Here is a 15,588-nt window from a genome sequence, read left to right as displayed (position 1 = left end):
GTGTGATTTTGAGCGCGATGCCCTAACCACTCGGCCACAGAGGCTCCTTCGGCCTAATGTCATGTTGTACATGTATTTGCAAATTGGATCGTATTATTTGCGAAATGCAGACTTCCAACGAGGCTTTTGAAAGCTCTGTAACATCAACTTAGTTGTAGCCTGCGTTGGTTTAAAAATTGATCATGCGTAGAACATGCTGTCGCATATCGAATCAGTTTACACTGCATACAACGTCACATTCGAGGAGTCGTCACTGTGGGGCATGAAGGCTCGGCTCCGAAGGGGAGAAAACGCAGTATCACCGAGTATGAGATCGATTTTCTCGTGAAATACACCATATTTCTGCAAACATCATATTGCATAGAGTGTGGTAGATATATTTTGATCAATAAAATTTGTCACCGAATTTCAGAAACCCGTACTTACCTCAAACACTTCGTTCGCGTAGGCACTTATTTTAACCATGTGCGAGGTACCGAATCAATAATTCCAATATTATCTATTACAATTGTTTTGATTAGACAAAAATAAATCTTTAAACGAGAATTTACGCATCACTAAATCCCAAAACGCTAAATTTATGTATACATACGCGGCTGAAAACAAATAACGTAGTGCGGGAAAACTATTGAATTTTCTTAAATTGATAATACAGGGAACGAATTGGAACTATAAAAATCAAACATTCTTTTTGAAAAAAAATTATCGTTCTGTAAACTCTGGACATTTTACTCACAAACTTAACATAAAAGTGCTTTGCACTTTTATTCAGGTAGGAGAGAATGAGGTGGACTTGAAAACTTGTATATTTATTCCGGAAAACTCTCTTTTGTAAATATCAAGTCTATCATTTATGAACAGCAATTCATTTCCTACATGAATTCCAATGAATAACGTATTGCATTTACGATGTGTGCTTTCATTAGCACAAAATGTAAACAGATCTGCTAGTTTTATCTGTTTGAGGGGTTTACAAAATCAGGTATGGAAGACTGTTGTATTTTGTATTGATCGTCTAAGACAAGACACTTAATCCTCCAATAGAGACGTAACATTATCTGATTATTGTTACATGTCTATTTTGATCGACTTGTATCTGTTCTCGCTAACTCCCACGGATCTCGAAGTTCACCACAAAACATAGGTTTCAACACGCGAATTTCTCTACTAACGAGAGAAAAAGAACTTTAAATTTTGTAAAGTGGAATTTTTTTTTTAGAATTATGTGCCACACCATGATCATCATGGTGTGACACATAAATCATGATGATGGATAGAGAGAGATCCATGTGGTAAGTAAAACATAGCACAGGTCAGAAATTACTCGGGGTCATTTTAGTTATGTCTCTCCCTCACTACGACCCGCTTACAGTTTCTCTTCATTCATTACAGAAAAGAATACTCATTATAGAATGGAATATTTATTCAACCAATTTGGGCTCACAGAGGACCATAAGGATGCACATTGACAAAGTCCAAGTTCACCTCAGTTAAGCAGGAAAACCAAGACAATATTGCACTGCATGATGAACAGAGATTTAGCCATCAAATCACAGGCACTTGTTTCTTTAAATAACTTACGACCTCTGTATACTATTAATAAAACGTAGTATACAGAGGTCGTAAGTTATTTACAGAAACAAGTGCCTGTGCATCAAATCTATCAATGCATAGAATACACACAAAACACATATTCATGTAGTACAAGCATGGTAACTATGTTGCAGTAATCAACTTGCATCTTATACATGCACATAACTATATTGCACATGTATGTTGTTTTCTTGAATTGAAATTTGCAATTAAATATCGGCATAATAAAACAGCAAACCCAGGATCTTCATTTAACATAATCCATGTAAAACAGATCAGTATTGTTAAGCACTACTAGGTTTGGAAAGGTTTTAAATATCTTATTCAAAAATTCTCCTCTAGGATTATTAAATAGTGGACATTCAAGTAGAAAATGTAATTCATCCTCTGTTGAACTTGAGATACAGTGTTGACAGACTCTTTCACATCTAGGAAGAATTTCATATTTACCATAGTTATCAAGACATACTGCAAAGAAGATGTGATCAGCAACAGCACACCAACATTGCCATACAACTTCTTCTAGCAAGTTCTAGGTCTGTGTAACATTGTAATATGACCTTTAGTGTCATAGTGGCTATCCAATAAAATCAGCCACTGATTGGCATTTATCTTCATGTTATCATGAATCATAGTGAAATTGTGTCGGGAGCCTATTTGATTAGAAGTATCATAATGTAGTGGGCTGTCAGGGGCATATGTTTGCACCTGTAGATTAGTCGGTCGTCCAAGTTTTCTTCACTCTATATCTTAAAAACCCTTTGCTTAATAGACACTTTTTTAAACTTTAATTTGCCAAATCTGCATGGTTTGCATGTCAATCTGGTCCAATCCAATGTTGTTGTTTTTTTTTTTTTTTTTTTACCACAGCCTGATCAGGGACATCACATGATTTTCATAAGAATGGGGGAGGGGTGGGGGATCAAAATTTAAAAATGATATCAATATTATTGATACACTGTATACTAAGTAGTGCAGACATGCTCTGTGTCAGAGATCAAATGTTGAAACATGTTGTTAATCAGAATTCATTCCATGTTTATGTTCCTCTCATATCTCTATATTATCATTTGTGAGAAAATTAAGCCTCACAACCCGTTTCACCCATTTGCTATGATACCAGGCTTTGATAGCACAAAAAATGTTAAATTTGAGATTTCAGCATTTCTCAAAAATATCTTGGCCCATGTTCTTGTTGAAGTTGAGTAAAATCATAAGTTTCCGGATCAATAGGACCATAGCAAGCTTAATTCAGGAAAATATTGATTACAGAAGATAAAGTCACATATTCAGATTGAAAAGAAGGTACAAATTAGAAATATAACTGAATAGTTGATAAACCCAGGGGTCTGCCAATGTTCAGTTTTCAAAATTGGTATCCCCATTTATTCAAAATCGAGCGGTGTTCACTCTCCCACCTCCCACCCCTTCCTCTCTCTCTCTTCTTATCCTTTTCTCTACCCCTACCTCCTTCTTGTGTTTCCTTTCTTCTCTCTCTCCCTCCTTGTCTCTTCCCCTCTCGTTTTTCCTTTCTTCTCTCCCTCCCTCCTGGTTTCTCCCCTCTTTTGTTTTTTCTTTCTTCTCTCTCTCCTTCCTTGTTTCTTCCCTCGTTTTTTCTTTCTCTCTCTCCCTCCCTCCTTGTTTCTTCCCCTCTTGTTTTTCCTTTCTTCTCTCTCTCCCTCCTTGTTTCTCCCCCTCTTTTGTTTTTCCTTTCTTCTCTCTCTCCTTCCTTGTTTCTTCCCCTCTTGTTTTTCCTTTCTTCTCTCTCTCCTTCCGTTTCTTCCCCTCTTGTTTTTATGCCCCCGAGATCGAAGATTGGGGGGGGGGGGGGGTATTGTTTTTGTCCTGTCTGTCATTCTGTAATTCTGTCATTCTGTCTGAAACATTTTTGACCCCGTGACCTTGACGTTTGACCTACTTTTTGAAAACTTTAACCTTGCAAATACCTTTTGAACAGTAAGTGATAGAGCTTTGATATTTCACATGAGTATTCCTTGTGACAAGAACTTTCCGTGGGTACCAACATTTTTTACCTTTGATCTTGGAATTTAACCTACTTTTTGAAAACTTTAACCTTGCTAATAACTTTTGAACAGTAAGAGATAGAGCTTTGATATTTCACATGAGTATTCCTTGTTACAAGATCTTTCCGTTGGTGTTGAACCTTTTGACCTTGACATTTGACCTACTTTAATTTTTTTTTTTTACATTGGTCATAACTTGTAAATGGTAAATATTAGCGCTTTCATATTGTACATGAGCATTTCTTTTGACAAGATCTTCCTACTGGTACCAAGATATTTGCCCTTGTGACTTTGGCCATCTTCAGAATTGGCCATTATCAGGGGCATTTGTGTTTCACAAACACATCTTGTTTCTTTCTCTCTTTATCTCCCTCCTTGTTTCTTGCCCTCTTGTTTTTCCTTTCTTCTCTCTCTCCTTCTGTTTTTCCCCTCTTGTTTTTTTCCCTTTCTTCTCTCTCTCCCTCCTTGTTTCTTCCCCTCTTGTTTTTTTCCTTTCTTCTCTCCCTCCTTGTTTCTTCCCCTCTTGTTTTTTCTTTCTCTCTCTCTCCCTCCTTGTTTCTTCCCCTCTTGTTTTTCCTTTCTTCTCTCCTTCCTTGTTTCTTCCCCTCTTGTTTTTTCCTTTCTTCTCTCCCTCCCTCCTTGTTTCTTGAATTTTCTTCCCCTCTTGTTTTTCCTTTTCTCTCTCTCTCTCTCTCTCTCTCTCTCTCTCTCTCTCTCTCTCTCTCTCTCTCTCTCTCTCTCTCTCTCTCTCTCTCTCTCTCTCTCTCTCTCTCCTTGTTTCTTCCCCTCCCGGTTTTACCCTGTTCACCCATTATATACATTGTATATATGAAGGTCACATGATGATGCAAAATCATCACTGTACAGCATTATATAAAATCTAATCTGTTTATTATATTAGTAACTTTTTTTATTTTAATTACCTGTTGTATCATGATTTGGGGACTGTATCCATTTAGAAATCATGGTTTGGACATGTTTTAGGGTGATTGGGCCTATAATAAATGAGCTCAGGTGATATAGTATAAACAAATCTGATAATGAGTTTATAAACTTATAGTTATGTTCATGCTGTATTGAAAAAGTATTTTCACTGTGAATCGGTATTACATAAGAAATTTAAAATTGTATGAGAAAAATTATTGGTCACAAATTATTGTTAGAAGTCGGTAATGGTGTTTTATTAGTATCATAAAAAGTACAACAGGTTACTAAGACACACCTCCAGATATGACTAATCGATCAGATCAGTAATCGATCACTAATCGATAGTAATCGAACACTTGTAGATTGATTACATATACTAATCGATCACTAATCGATAGAACTCTTTGTTTTCAAGATACATATACATGTATATATTAAAATTGTAAATAGCATTTTGCTGGAAGTATTATAGTACCCATGATATCTTTATGGAATTGTAACAGTTTTGTTACAACAATCAGTAATCGATTGAAAGTAATCGATCAGTTATGGATCAGTAATCGATCAAACTCTCCAAAGAGTTTGATCGATTAGTGATCGATTAGTATACGTAATCAATCGACAAGTGTTCGATTACTATCGATTAGTGATCGATTACTGATCTGATCGATTAGTCATGTCTGGACACCTGCAGTATTTCCACTCTTTGTATTCACGAACAACAAGCTATGTTACATATTATTAATATTAATCAAATGCCAAATATTCAATATATTAATATCTTACTTAGATTTATGGGCCTTCTATAATTTATAAAGGAATGTGGATGGAGGGACAAGATCCTACAGTTAACAAAGCATATATTTGATTTTAGAAAAATAATGATTAGGTCAATTCAACTTAATTAGTAGATTATCATCCGGGGTCACAAAAAATATCAGGCGGGTGGAAGGATTTTATTTTTTAATTTTTATTTCCCGGGGAAAAAATAATGACAAAAGGCATCATACAAAGTGCTAATCAAGTTAACATTCAAAGAATCCTTGGTAGAAGATATAAAACCAACATTCTGTGACTTTTATCATTCACTCAAGTCACTGGGAAGCAAGTTTGTTTGAAATCGAAATTTTTGAGAAAATAAAAAAAAATCGTGGCGGGCCCTTTTTTTAGGGGAGGGCGGGGATGATAATCTATCAATTAATTTTAAATGGCCTTTAATAGGTGAACACAAGATTAGACCCATTCCCACATGCAATTTACAAATGCACACTATATTTCACTGAATGTAGGTTTTCTCATCTTCTACACAATTGTCAGAAAGATTTTTCCAGCTATTAAGTGTCCATTTTAAAGAAAGGGTGTACAACATTGGTTTCCTGGTTGGTAAACAACTTCAGTTGGTAAATGTTACATAATGGCATGGAATAACTGAAATGGCAGTATTGAATAAGTAGTACTTGATGATAATTAGATAATCCTTACAATTTGTGTGCTTTATTTAGTTTGATATTAGTCCAGTATCATTATGTTGAAAATTCTAAATGTTAAACAATTAGATGAGTAGCTCTGTATAGGATTCATTTAATATGTATCCAAGAATAGTTTTATTACCATACATAATAATGCATAAATATGTCATTCACTATTTACAGTACATGTGTTTATTTGAAAACAAACTTATGATTTAAGTTTAACAATTCGTAAATCATGTTTATCTTATATCATGTTTATAAACTGAGATTGATTTAGAAGAGCATAAAGAGGAATAACTCTTAAGAACTTTTGTTTAGAATTTTGTGCATCAATGATGCTAACACTGTCCCTTAGCTTATTCGTTGTCTAATTAGAAATGAGTCATTCTGTTAACTGAACTTTCATCCTGTTTTAAATTGAGAATAAAAGTGTTGTCTATATACATGAACCTGTAGTGGCCAGACGGGTTTGATTGTTAGTGGCCAGATAGCTCAGTTGGTAGAGCACCGGACTTTCTAGATGAACACAGACTACCTATTATTTTGCTATATACATTCCTTTATAACATAATAATTAATATTAAAAATTCCACCGTCTCAACTTACCTGAAATTTGGCACAGAGTTAGAACAATTCAAATCCCAAAATATTTGTGAATCTCAGGAAAATCTGTTGTACACATAAGTCCTGTTATGACACCACAAGTAACCCATATCCTGCATATTTCCCTTTCCCTTTGAGAAGCAGGTAAACAAAGGCCTAGTTACACCCTTCCTTCTATGCACTTAAGAGCAAAATTTTCCATTATTGTATTTAAAAAAAAAAATTCAGACCCTCTCCTTTCCATCTATGCCCATAAATAACACAATTCCACCCCATATACATCCTCAAGAATTTTAAAGAAAAAATCTCTATTTGTAAACTGGCACTACCTGCGTGGTCAATGAAATAGGGGTAAAATTAGTAGTCTGTAACCAAATATTCAGAGGACGTGGGTTCAAATCCTGGTCATTGCATTTTATCCCTTCCTGCAACATTTTGTGCCGTAGACCATATTCCCTGGAAATGAAAAGTGATAGTGCCTGCCAGGGGATGTTTAAAGATCCTGGGTTGATATCTTAAATATTTGTACATCTTATGGTTAAAAAACTATGTTCTATTGATATTTTGTTATTGACTTAAAGATTTAATTTTATTCCATTTGATGATGAAGAGTGAACTACACATCTACAATGTACCACCTCCCAGTAGAAAATATGACTTGATCGGTCCACCAGACAAAAAGTCTAACCTTCGCCCCATTGTTTTCCACGTGCCACAAAAAGAGACCTCCTTCCAGCGCCGATACAGGCTGCTGAGGAAGGACACCCATGATTGGAATCAAGCTTTCTGGACTAGTCATAATCAGAAATTCTTCAAGGTAACTTACAACAGCTGATAGTCAGAATGATTAGTCTGAAATTCAAAGAAGATTTTATTCCCTTAATGTAATTAATCAATACTACATCAATTCTTGAGTGAAATAATGTCTGCATTTGTACATATACACATAGGGTATCAACCACTGTAAATATCTACAGTTTATTGTATTTTGTATTGGTAATATTTTCAAATTAAATCATATATTTCTTATTATGTAAATGAAATTTCAAATGTGTATGTATGTGTGTTAATTACAAGGTAAGCATTAAAAGTTTGCATAAATGGAGATTATGACAAGAAGCTTTGTGTAAGTACATACTCACTTAGGAGCCAAAAGGTGACAAGAAATTCATAAGGTATTTGCTCTCTGCATGTTTTTAGATAAATGTAAGCAAATGATTTACACCTGATCAATTCTCTATTTTATCCCAACTTGACCAATGGTTCTGTGGTGTAAGCTCTATGAAAATGTTAGGCTATCTTTAAACTTGGTATATCAGAAATAATATTATATACTGTGATATGCATTACTGCTTATGTTATTAGTATACATGTATTATCATTATATTTATTGAGGAAAAGGAAGAGTTTGTTAATAAGAAGCTTCAGGAGAAATGTGAAGAATCGGGGAGTACGGAATCTAAGCTATCAGCCGAGGAACTCTCAGAATTCTACAGACACTTCTTGGACAAAAACTATTTACTTCATGCTACCTATAACAGGTAATTAAGAACATCTCAGATTACAGATGTATACTATAACTGTATCTATAACAGGTAATTAAAGGTACATCTCAGATTACAGATGTATACTATAACTGTATCTATAACAGGTAATTAAAGGTACATCTCAGATTACATATGTATACTATAACTGTATCTATAACAGGTAATTAAGAACATCTCAGATTACAGATGTATACTGTGTATGGAACACCCTTACTGCCGTATAGTGTAAATCAGCCATATGTTATATCAATGCTTCTCTATGTTATGTGGTTACATCATTATGTTATGTCGATATGTCTTGAAGTTTACGTTATGTGGTTACATCATTATCAGGGCTCGAAATTAGCGAGAAATACTCGCAAAATGCGATAACATTTGAAAAATAGCGAGTAAAAATAATGGACACTCGAAAATCTTAGCGAGTGGTGATTTACAAACTATGATCGTATCCGTTTTATACGGTGATGCGCTATTCGCTTTTCTCAAACTTGCACTCTGAATCATACAAACGCTTACATGTACATGAACGACCGATTTCAATAACCGTTTTTATCCGGATTTTTCTTTTATGATTTTTTAAGAAACTCGGAGTCAAACAAATGCTTTAGAGATTGGACATCGCATATCGACATGTGCCACGAGTCCTGTTCATCTATAGGGGTGATTAAATTGAATAATTCCAAGTATGACGTTTTTGTTATTCATTTATCTACAAAAAAATATCGGAATCTATGTTTTACCAAGTCTTCCGGTAGTTATTTTTATCAGAATCATGAGAATGTCATATCTAAATTTATTGTCATATTGTGGTCGGGTTGTAGTGACGACACGGGTGCATTTCTCACCGCGTAGACGATTATCAAAAAAGTCATAGGACTCGTGATCGTGCTGCTTATAAAACCATGAATCCTGTATTCGCTTTAAAAAATCACTAGTGACAACCCTGATGTGGCATGAAATTGGAAGACTGGATCTAGACCTGCGGTAAACAAGTCGTGGATTAGACTGTTAGAGGTGCGATAATCAAGAGACCTAGACATTGCACCATATGACTTACGTAACTTAGTGTCTTGTCCAAACGCTGCCTGTTGACCCACTAGGCTCAGTAATGATGGGGAAAATCATTGATTGAAAAAAAAAAAATATAAAAAGAGCACTGCTTCATTATTTTCATTTTAGCTTGTAGGTTTTCATTTTAGCCTGTGGATTTTTTACCCACAGGCTAAAATTAGCCTGTGGTAGAAAAAGTTAATTTCGACCCCTGATTATGCTATGGGGATAATTCTTTATGTTATGTTGTTACATTATTATATTATATAGTTACATCATTATGCTATGTCGATACTTCTTTATGTTATATGGTTACATCATTACGTTTTGTGGTTACATCATTACGTTTTGTGGTTACATCATTACGTTATGTGCTTACATCATTACGTCATGTTGATACTTCTTTACATTACGTGGTTACACCATTACGTTTAGCTGCACTAATGTAGCCCTATCCGATTTTTTTCATTCTGGCATTTTCGGAATAAGGCTACAATTCCATAGGATCTCCGTAATGGTGCAAAATAGTTTTATGAATAACCGATAATAATTAAGCTCCGTGTATTAGTCCCAAATGTTGTTTACACCAAAAGGAGTACCAACTTTGTGCTTGGGCATGTCTAATAAAGGTTTTTTTCATTAAACATCATGTACAGCATGCAAAATTCTTCTTCTGCTCCGCCATGCTTGTTATCTCGTAGGTGGATCTCCTGAAAAACCTAAACAATGACAATCTGCTCGAAAATGTAGTTACTCGAGCCACTTTGACAAAGAAAGGAAAATGATATGGTCATAGATAGAATTTACACTCTGCTGTTCGTTTTTTAACTTGATATTAAATCTAAACCTTTTTAATACTGACGAAATAGCTTTCTCCTCCGTACTTGTCCATTGATGTAAATACTACTTTATATGGGATATGCAAATAACTTGACAATCGTAAGTTGAAACTTCAGTACATCAAACACAAATTTGAATCAAGAAATAGAAAAATATATCAAAATTGTTGAAAACGGTAGAATAGAGCCTCACTAATCATAAGTTGCAGGTTGTAAATTTATATATTGACTAAGAAAACATAGAATATTATTTTATTTATGTAAAGAAAGTCATCAAATGTTTAGAATGATAAAAAAAAAAACTCGGAGAGGGCTACATTATTACAGCTATACATTATGATATGTGGTTACATCATTATGCTTTGTCAATGCTTCTTTACATTATGTGGTTACATCATTATGTTATGTCGATACTTCTTTACATTATGTGGTTACATCATTACGTTATGTCAATGCTTCTTTACGTTATGTGGTTACATCATTACGCTATGTCAATGCTTCTTTACGTTATGTGGTTACATCATTACGCTTTGTCGATACTTCTTTATATTATGTGGTTACATCATTATGTTATGTCAATGCTTCTTTATGTTATGTGGTTACATCATTATGGTATGTCAAGGCTTCTTTACGTTATGTGGTTACATCATTACGCTATGTCGGTACTTCTTTACATTATGTGGTTACATCATTATGTTATGTCAAGGCTTCTTTACGTTATGTGGTTACATCATTACGCTATGTCGATACTTCTTTACATTATGTGGTTACATCATTACATTATGTCAATGCTTCTTTACGTTATGTGGTTACATCATTACGCTATGTCGATACTTCTTTACATTATGTGGTTACATCATTATGTTATGTCAATGCTTCTTTACATTATGTGGTTACATCATTACGTTATGTCGATACTTCTTTATATTATGTGGTTACATCATTACGTTATGTCAATGCTTCTTTACATTATGTGGTTACATCATTACGTTATGTCTAGGCCTCTTTACGTTATGTGGTTACATCATTACATTATGTCAATGCTTCTTTACGTTATGTGGTTACATCATTACGCTATGTCGATACTTCTTTACGTTATGTGGTTGCATCATTACGTTATGTCAATGCTTCTTTACGTTATGTGGTTACATCATTATGTTATGTCAATGCTTCTTTAGGTTATGTGGTTACATCATTATGTTATGTCAATGCTTCTTTACGTTATGTGGTTACATCATCATGTTATGTGGTTACATCATTATGTTATGTCGATACTTCTTTACTTTATGTGGTTACATCATTACATTATGTCAATGCTTCTTTATGTTATGTTGTTACATCATTACGCTATGTCAATGCTTCTTTACGTTATGTTGTTACATCATTACGCTATGGGGATACTTCTTAACGTTATGTTGTTACATATATTATATGGTTACATCATTATACTATGTCGATACTTCTTTATATTAGGTGGTTACGTCATTAGATTATGTGCAAACATCATTATGTTTTGATAAACTTTCAAGTGATCGAGATTGATACAGATGCAAAATGGCGCTCTCAAATCCAGACGGTATGTTTTCAGAATTATTAAATGAAATCGGGCTGATTTGTGCCATTTTAAAATTTATCATCTTTTCTTTATTTCATGGCAAAAAGATGACAAAATGACAATTAGTGACTATATGAAGTAAATAACATGAGATAAACGTGGAGAAATCAATTGCCAATAGCATACTGATCGAATGAAATACACAAAGAGCATGGTATATATACAGCACATTCAATGCTTGCCAACTACAGTGAATACTCCTAAGTAATGCACATCATTCTTGCCTAGAAAACGCATTAAATGCAGACAGCTACTTACATGTATGTGCACTTACAAAATGTCAGATGCTTTTGATAAATCTAAGAAACAAAACAATAAACTCCATTTTTATCTTGACATTTAGAATATGTTGTGATTCTATTATTCAGACTGCGACACACTGAACCCACAGGTACCTGAAGTATAGACACAACTACACCCCCCCCCCTTTCTGAATTTTTTTGCAGTGATAATTTCTCTGAAATATGTGGATTCAAACAATGGTGACATCTCCATATTCTGTGAAATATTCTCGAGAGGGACATTAAACAATATACAATCAATCAATTTAGCACTTCAAACATCAACTGCCTTTAACTACTGCTTTAAAGATAAAAAAAAAAATGGGGAGGGGGCAGCAAAGCAATTGAGCATTGCATGTAGAAAATATGGGATTTGTATGTTAAGATAATGGGAAAAGTAAATTATAAAAGGGGGACAGACCCCCCCCCCCCCTGCCCACCCCAATCCCCTGTTTCAACATGCCTGGTACAAATAATTTAATTTTAGATGTTTCCTTCTTTGTAAATGTAATTGATAATTATCCACAACAATCAGCAAATTTCATATTGAATTCCTATAAAATCAGACAGCAAAAATAACGAGGAAACCTGTACATGTATTTTGTTGTCTTTTCATTATTTCGAGGTGAAAAGTCACTAAATAACAAATTCTAAATTGGCACAAATCAGCCACCATACCTAACCCAATTTCATTTTTAAAATAATTCTGGAAACACACTGTCTGGATATGAGTGCTCCATTTTGCATCTGTATCATTCTTAATCACTTGAAAGTTTATCATAACACAATGATGTAACCACATAACATAAAGAAGTATCGACATAATGTAATGATATAACCACATAACGGAATGAAGTATCGACATAAGATAATGATGTAACCACATAGTATAAAGAAGTATCGACATAACGTAATGATGTAACAACATAGTATAAAGAAGTATCGACATAACGTAATGATGTAACAACATAACATAAAGAAGTATCGACATAATGTAATGATATAACCACATAACGGAATGAAGTATCGACATAAGATAATGATGTAACCACATAGTATAAAGAAGTATCGACATAACGTAATGATGTAACGACATAGTATAAAGAAGTATCGACATAACTTAATGATGTAACAACATAGTATAAAGAAGTATCGACATAACTTAATGATGTAACCACATAGTATAAAGAAGTATCGACATAACTTAATGATGTAACCACATAGTATAAAGAAGTATCGACATAACGTAATGATGTAACAACATAACGTAAAGAAGTATCGACATAACGTAATGATGTAACCACATAACGTAAAGAAGTATCGACATAACATAATGATGTAACCACATAGTATAAAGAAGTATCGACATAACGTAATGATGTAACCACATAGTATAAAGAAGTATCGACATAACATAATGATGTAACCACATAGTATAAAGAAGTATCGACATGACATAATGATGTAACCACATAGTATAAAGAAGTATCGACATAACGTAATGATGTAACCACATAGTATAAAGAAGTATCGACATAACATAATGATGTAACCACATAGTATAAAGAAGTATCGACATGACATAATGATGTAACCACATAGTATAAAGAAGTATCGACATAACGTAATGATGTAACCACATAATATAAAGAAGTATCGACATAATGTAATGATGTAACCACATAGTATAAAGAAGTATTGACATAACGTGAGGCAGATTTACACTCTAAGGCAATAACGGCGTTCCATAACTGTACCTGTGGCTTGTTTTATTCAGAACATACTTGTAGATAAAGGAGGTCTAAACTATTCTGATTTTCCAATTTTGAAATATTGTATGTTATGTAGCATTACATTTCTTAAAACAATGAAAAATGTCTTAATATTACAATATACTTTATTTTCAGAGAATGGTACAAAAAGAACTTAAAATTATTGTTCCCAGCTTTTCAAGTTTTCTTAGAAAAAATATATATTAAAATATTTAAAAGGTAATGAACATGTTAATTTTCTGTTTCTTTAATTAGAGAATATTGTTTACCAGTGACCTTGTATTTGACTAAGTAATCAATGTTATGACAGACTATCAAATGTATCCATTATAAAGTTATGACTGAGAGAAAAGTTCCTTACCAATAACCTTTATCTTGGCTAAATAATCTTCGTTCAAGGTCATTACCTGCTGCATGGTCATTAGCAAACTTTGTCCAACGTTTGCAATTCTAATTCCTCTCCTTGAAACTGACAAATTTTCCATTGTTCTCTGCATATTGGCAATAAAATCACCTTGTTGAAGATCATGACATATCATCAAGTTATTCAAGCAACTTTTGCACCAAGATTAAACTGTTAATGTTTCTCCGTTGCAAAATTATGTTGGAGACAAATATTTTCAACTTGTCTGAAGTTTGTTAATATATGAAATGTCGTCAGTCTATCTAAATGTCAAGTTGAGGGCCACAGCAAGAGTTTTCTTCTGCTTGTATAGACGTTTTTTAAAAAAAATAGATTCTGCCTCATAAGAATGCACACAAAAAAGGTCAACTAGGAAAGGAGCAGAATGTGTGCCCACGGGAATTCTAACAGACTGTTGGAAGACGTGATTTCCTAAGACTGCATAGTTATTGTGAATGAGAAACTCAACATCTCTTTAATATCACTCAGAATGGTGTTTGATGAAGTATAATTGGTGGAGATGTGAATATTTCCGAGTTCCATTTTTACCTCACTTTAGCAGAAAGCTCAAGTGACATATTGTAGATTCAATTTGTTCAAAGCATGGTCCCCGGGGGTAGGGTGGGACCACAATAGGGGATAAAAGTTTACGTGCAGATATATAGGAACTATTTTTAAAAATCAAAGGAGCAGTCACACCTTACTGAATAGTATAAACGGACATCGCACGGATAAAAATAATTGTGACATAATGCTGTCCGTTAGTATACGTTGATGAAAGTCGTTCCTGTCGCTGCTCGGAGCTCCTGCGATCGGTGTATGAAGCGTGTAAAACGCGTAATAACCGCACAATTACTGGACATGTACCGGGTAATTAACAGACATTAGCGTCTGAATAACGGACAAGTGACAGGTTAAACAAACATGGGACGCATGGGAAACTGATATAACGTTCTTTCAACGTTAGACGAGCGGACATGTGACTGACAAAACGAGTATTATATATATCTTTTTAGACTTATCACCCTCGCTGACATATTTCCACAATGCCTCCATAAGGGAGGTTTACACATGTTGGGAAGGGTAAAGGCAGGGCACGGGGAAAGGCTATAAGACCCCATTTACTCCCCCTGTCGCTGACAATGCTGGGGAAGATTCACAAGTAGAAACCTTGTTTGAATCTGGAGAGATTCCCAAAGCCTCTATTGACGGACATTGCTATCTGAATTACGTTACACCCCCATGTGTTTCTTGCCTGTAAACATGAGGTTGGTGACCATTACATCTTTGGTTGACATGCTGCATGTCTGGTAATAGTCCGACCATTAGTTCATTATTATGAAAATATACCAAGAGTTGGTTGTGTACAGGATTATGTTCAGTAGAAGCTGACAATCATCTGACGTATATAACTGTGTTTTCAGCAGTAAAACTTGAAGCAAAATATCTTATTATCCGTAGA

The 15,588-nt window shown here is 34.3% G+C and overlaps 1 protein-coding gene across 1 annotated transcript; it reads left to right on the top strand.

Annotated features, from left to right (window-relative positions):
- The first annotated feature begins 864 nt into the window (after positions 1 to 864).
- Positions 865 to 13,950, top strand: LOC125651904 (cytochrome c oxidase assembly factor 8-like). The gene is made up of 4 exons (XM_048880747.2): positions 865 to 982; positions 7,230 to 7,436; positions 8,015 to 8,160; positions 13,859 to 13,950. Exons 1-4 carry the CDS (start codon positions 887 to 889, stop codon positions 13,944 to 13,946), a joined length of 537 nt encoding a protein of 178 aa, XP_048736704.1. The 5' UTR covers positions 865 to 886; the 3' UTR covers positions 13,947 to 13,950.
- The last annotated feature ends 1,638 nt before the right edge of the window (positions 13,951 to 15,588 follow it).

This window comes from Ostrea edulis, chromosome 5, assembly GCF_947568905.1.
Source record: "Ostrea edulis chromosome 5, xbOstEdul1.1, whole genome shotgun sequence".
Taxonomy (NCBI): domain Eukaryota; kingdom Metazoa; phylum Mollusca; class Bivalvia; order Ostreida; family Ostreidae; genus Ostrea; species Ostrea edulis.
This window is presented reverse-complemented; position numbering and strand designations above follow the sequence as displayed.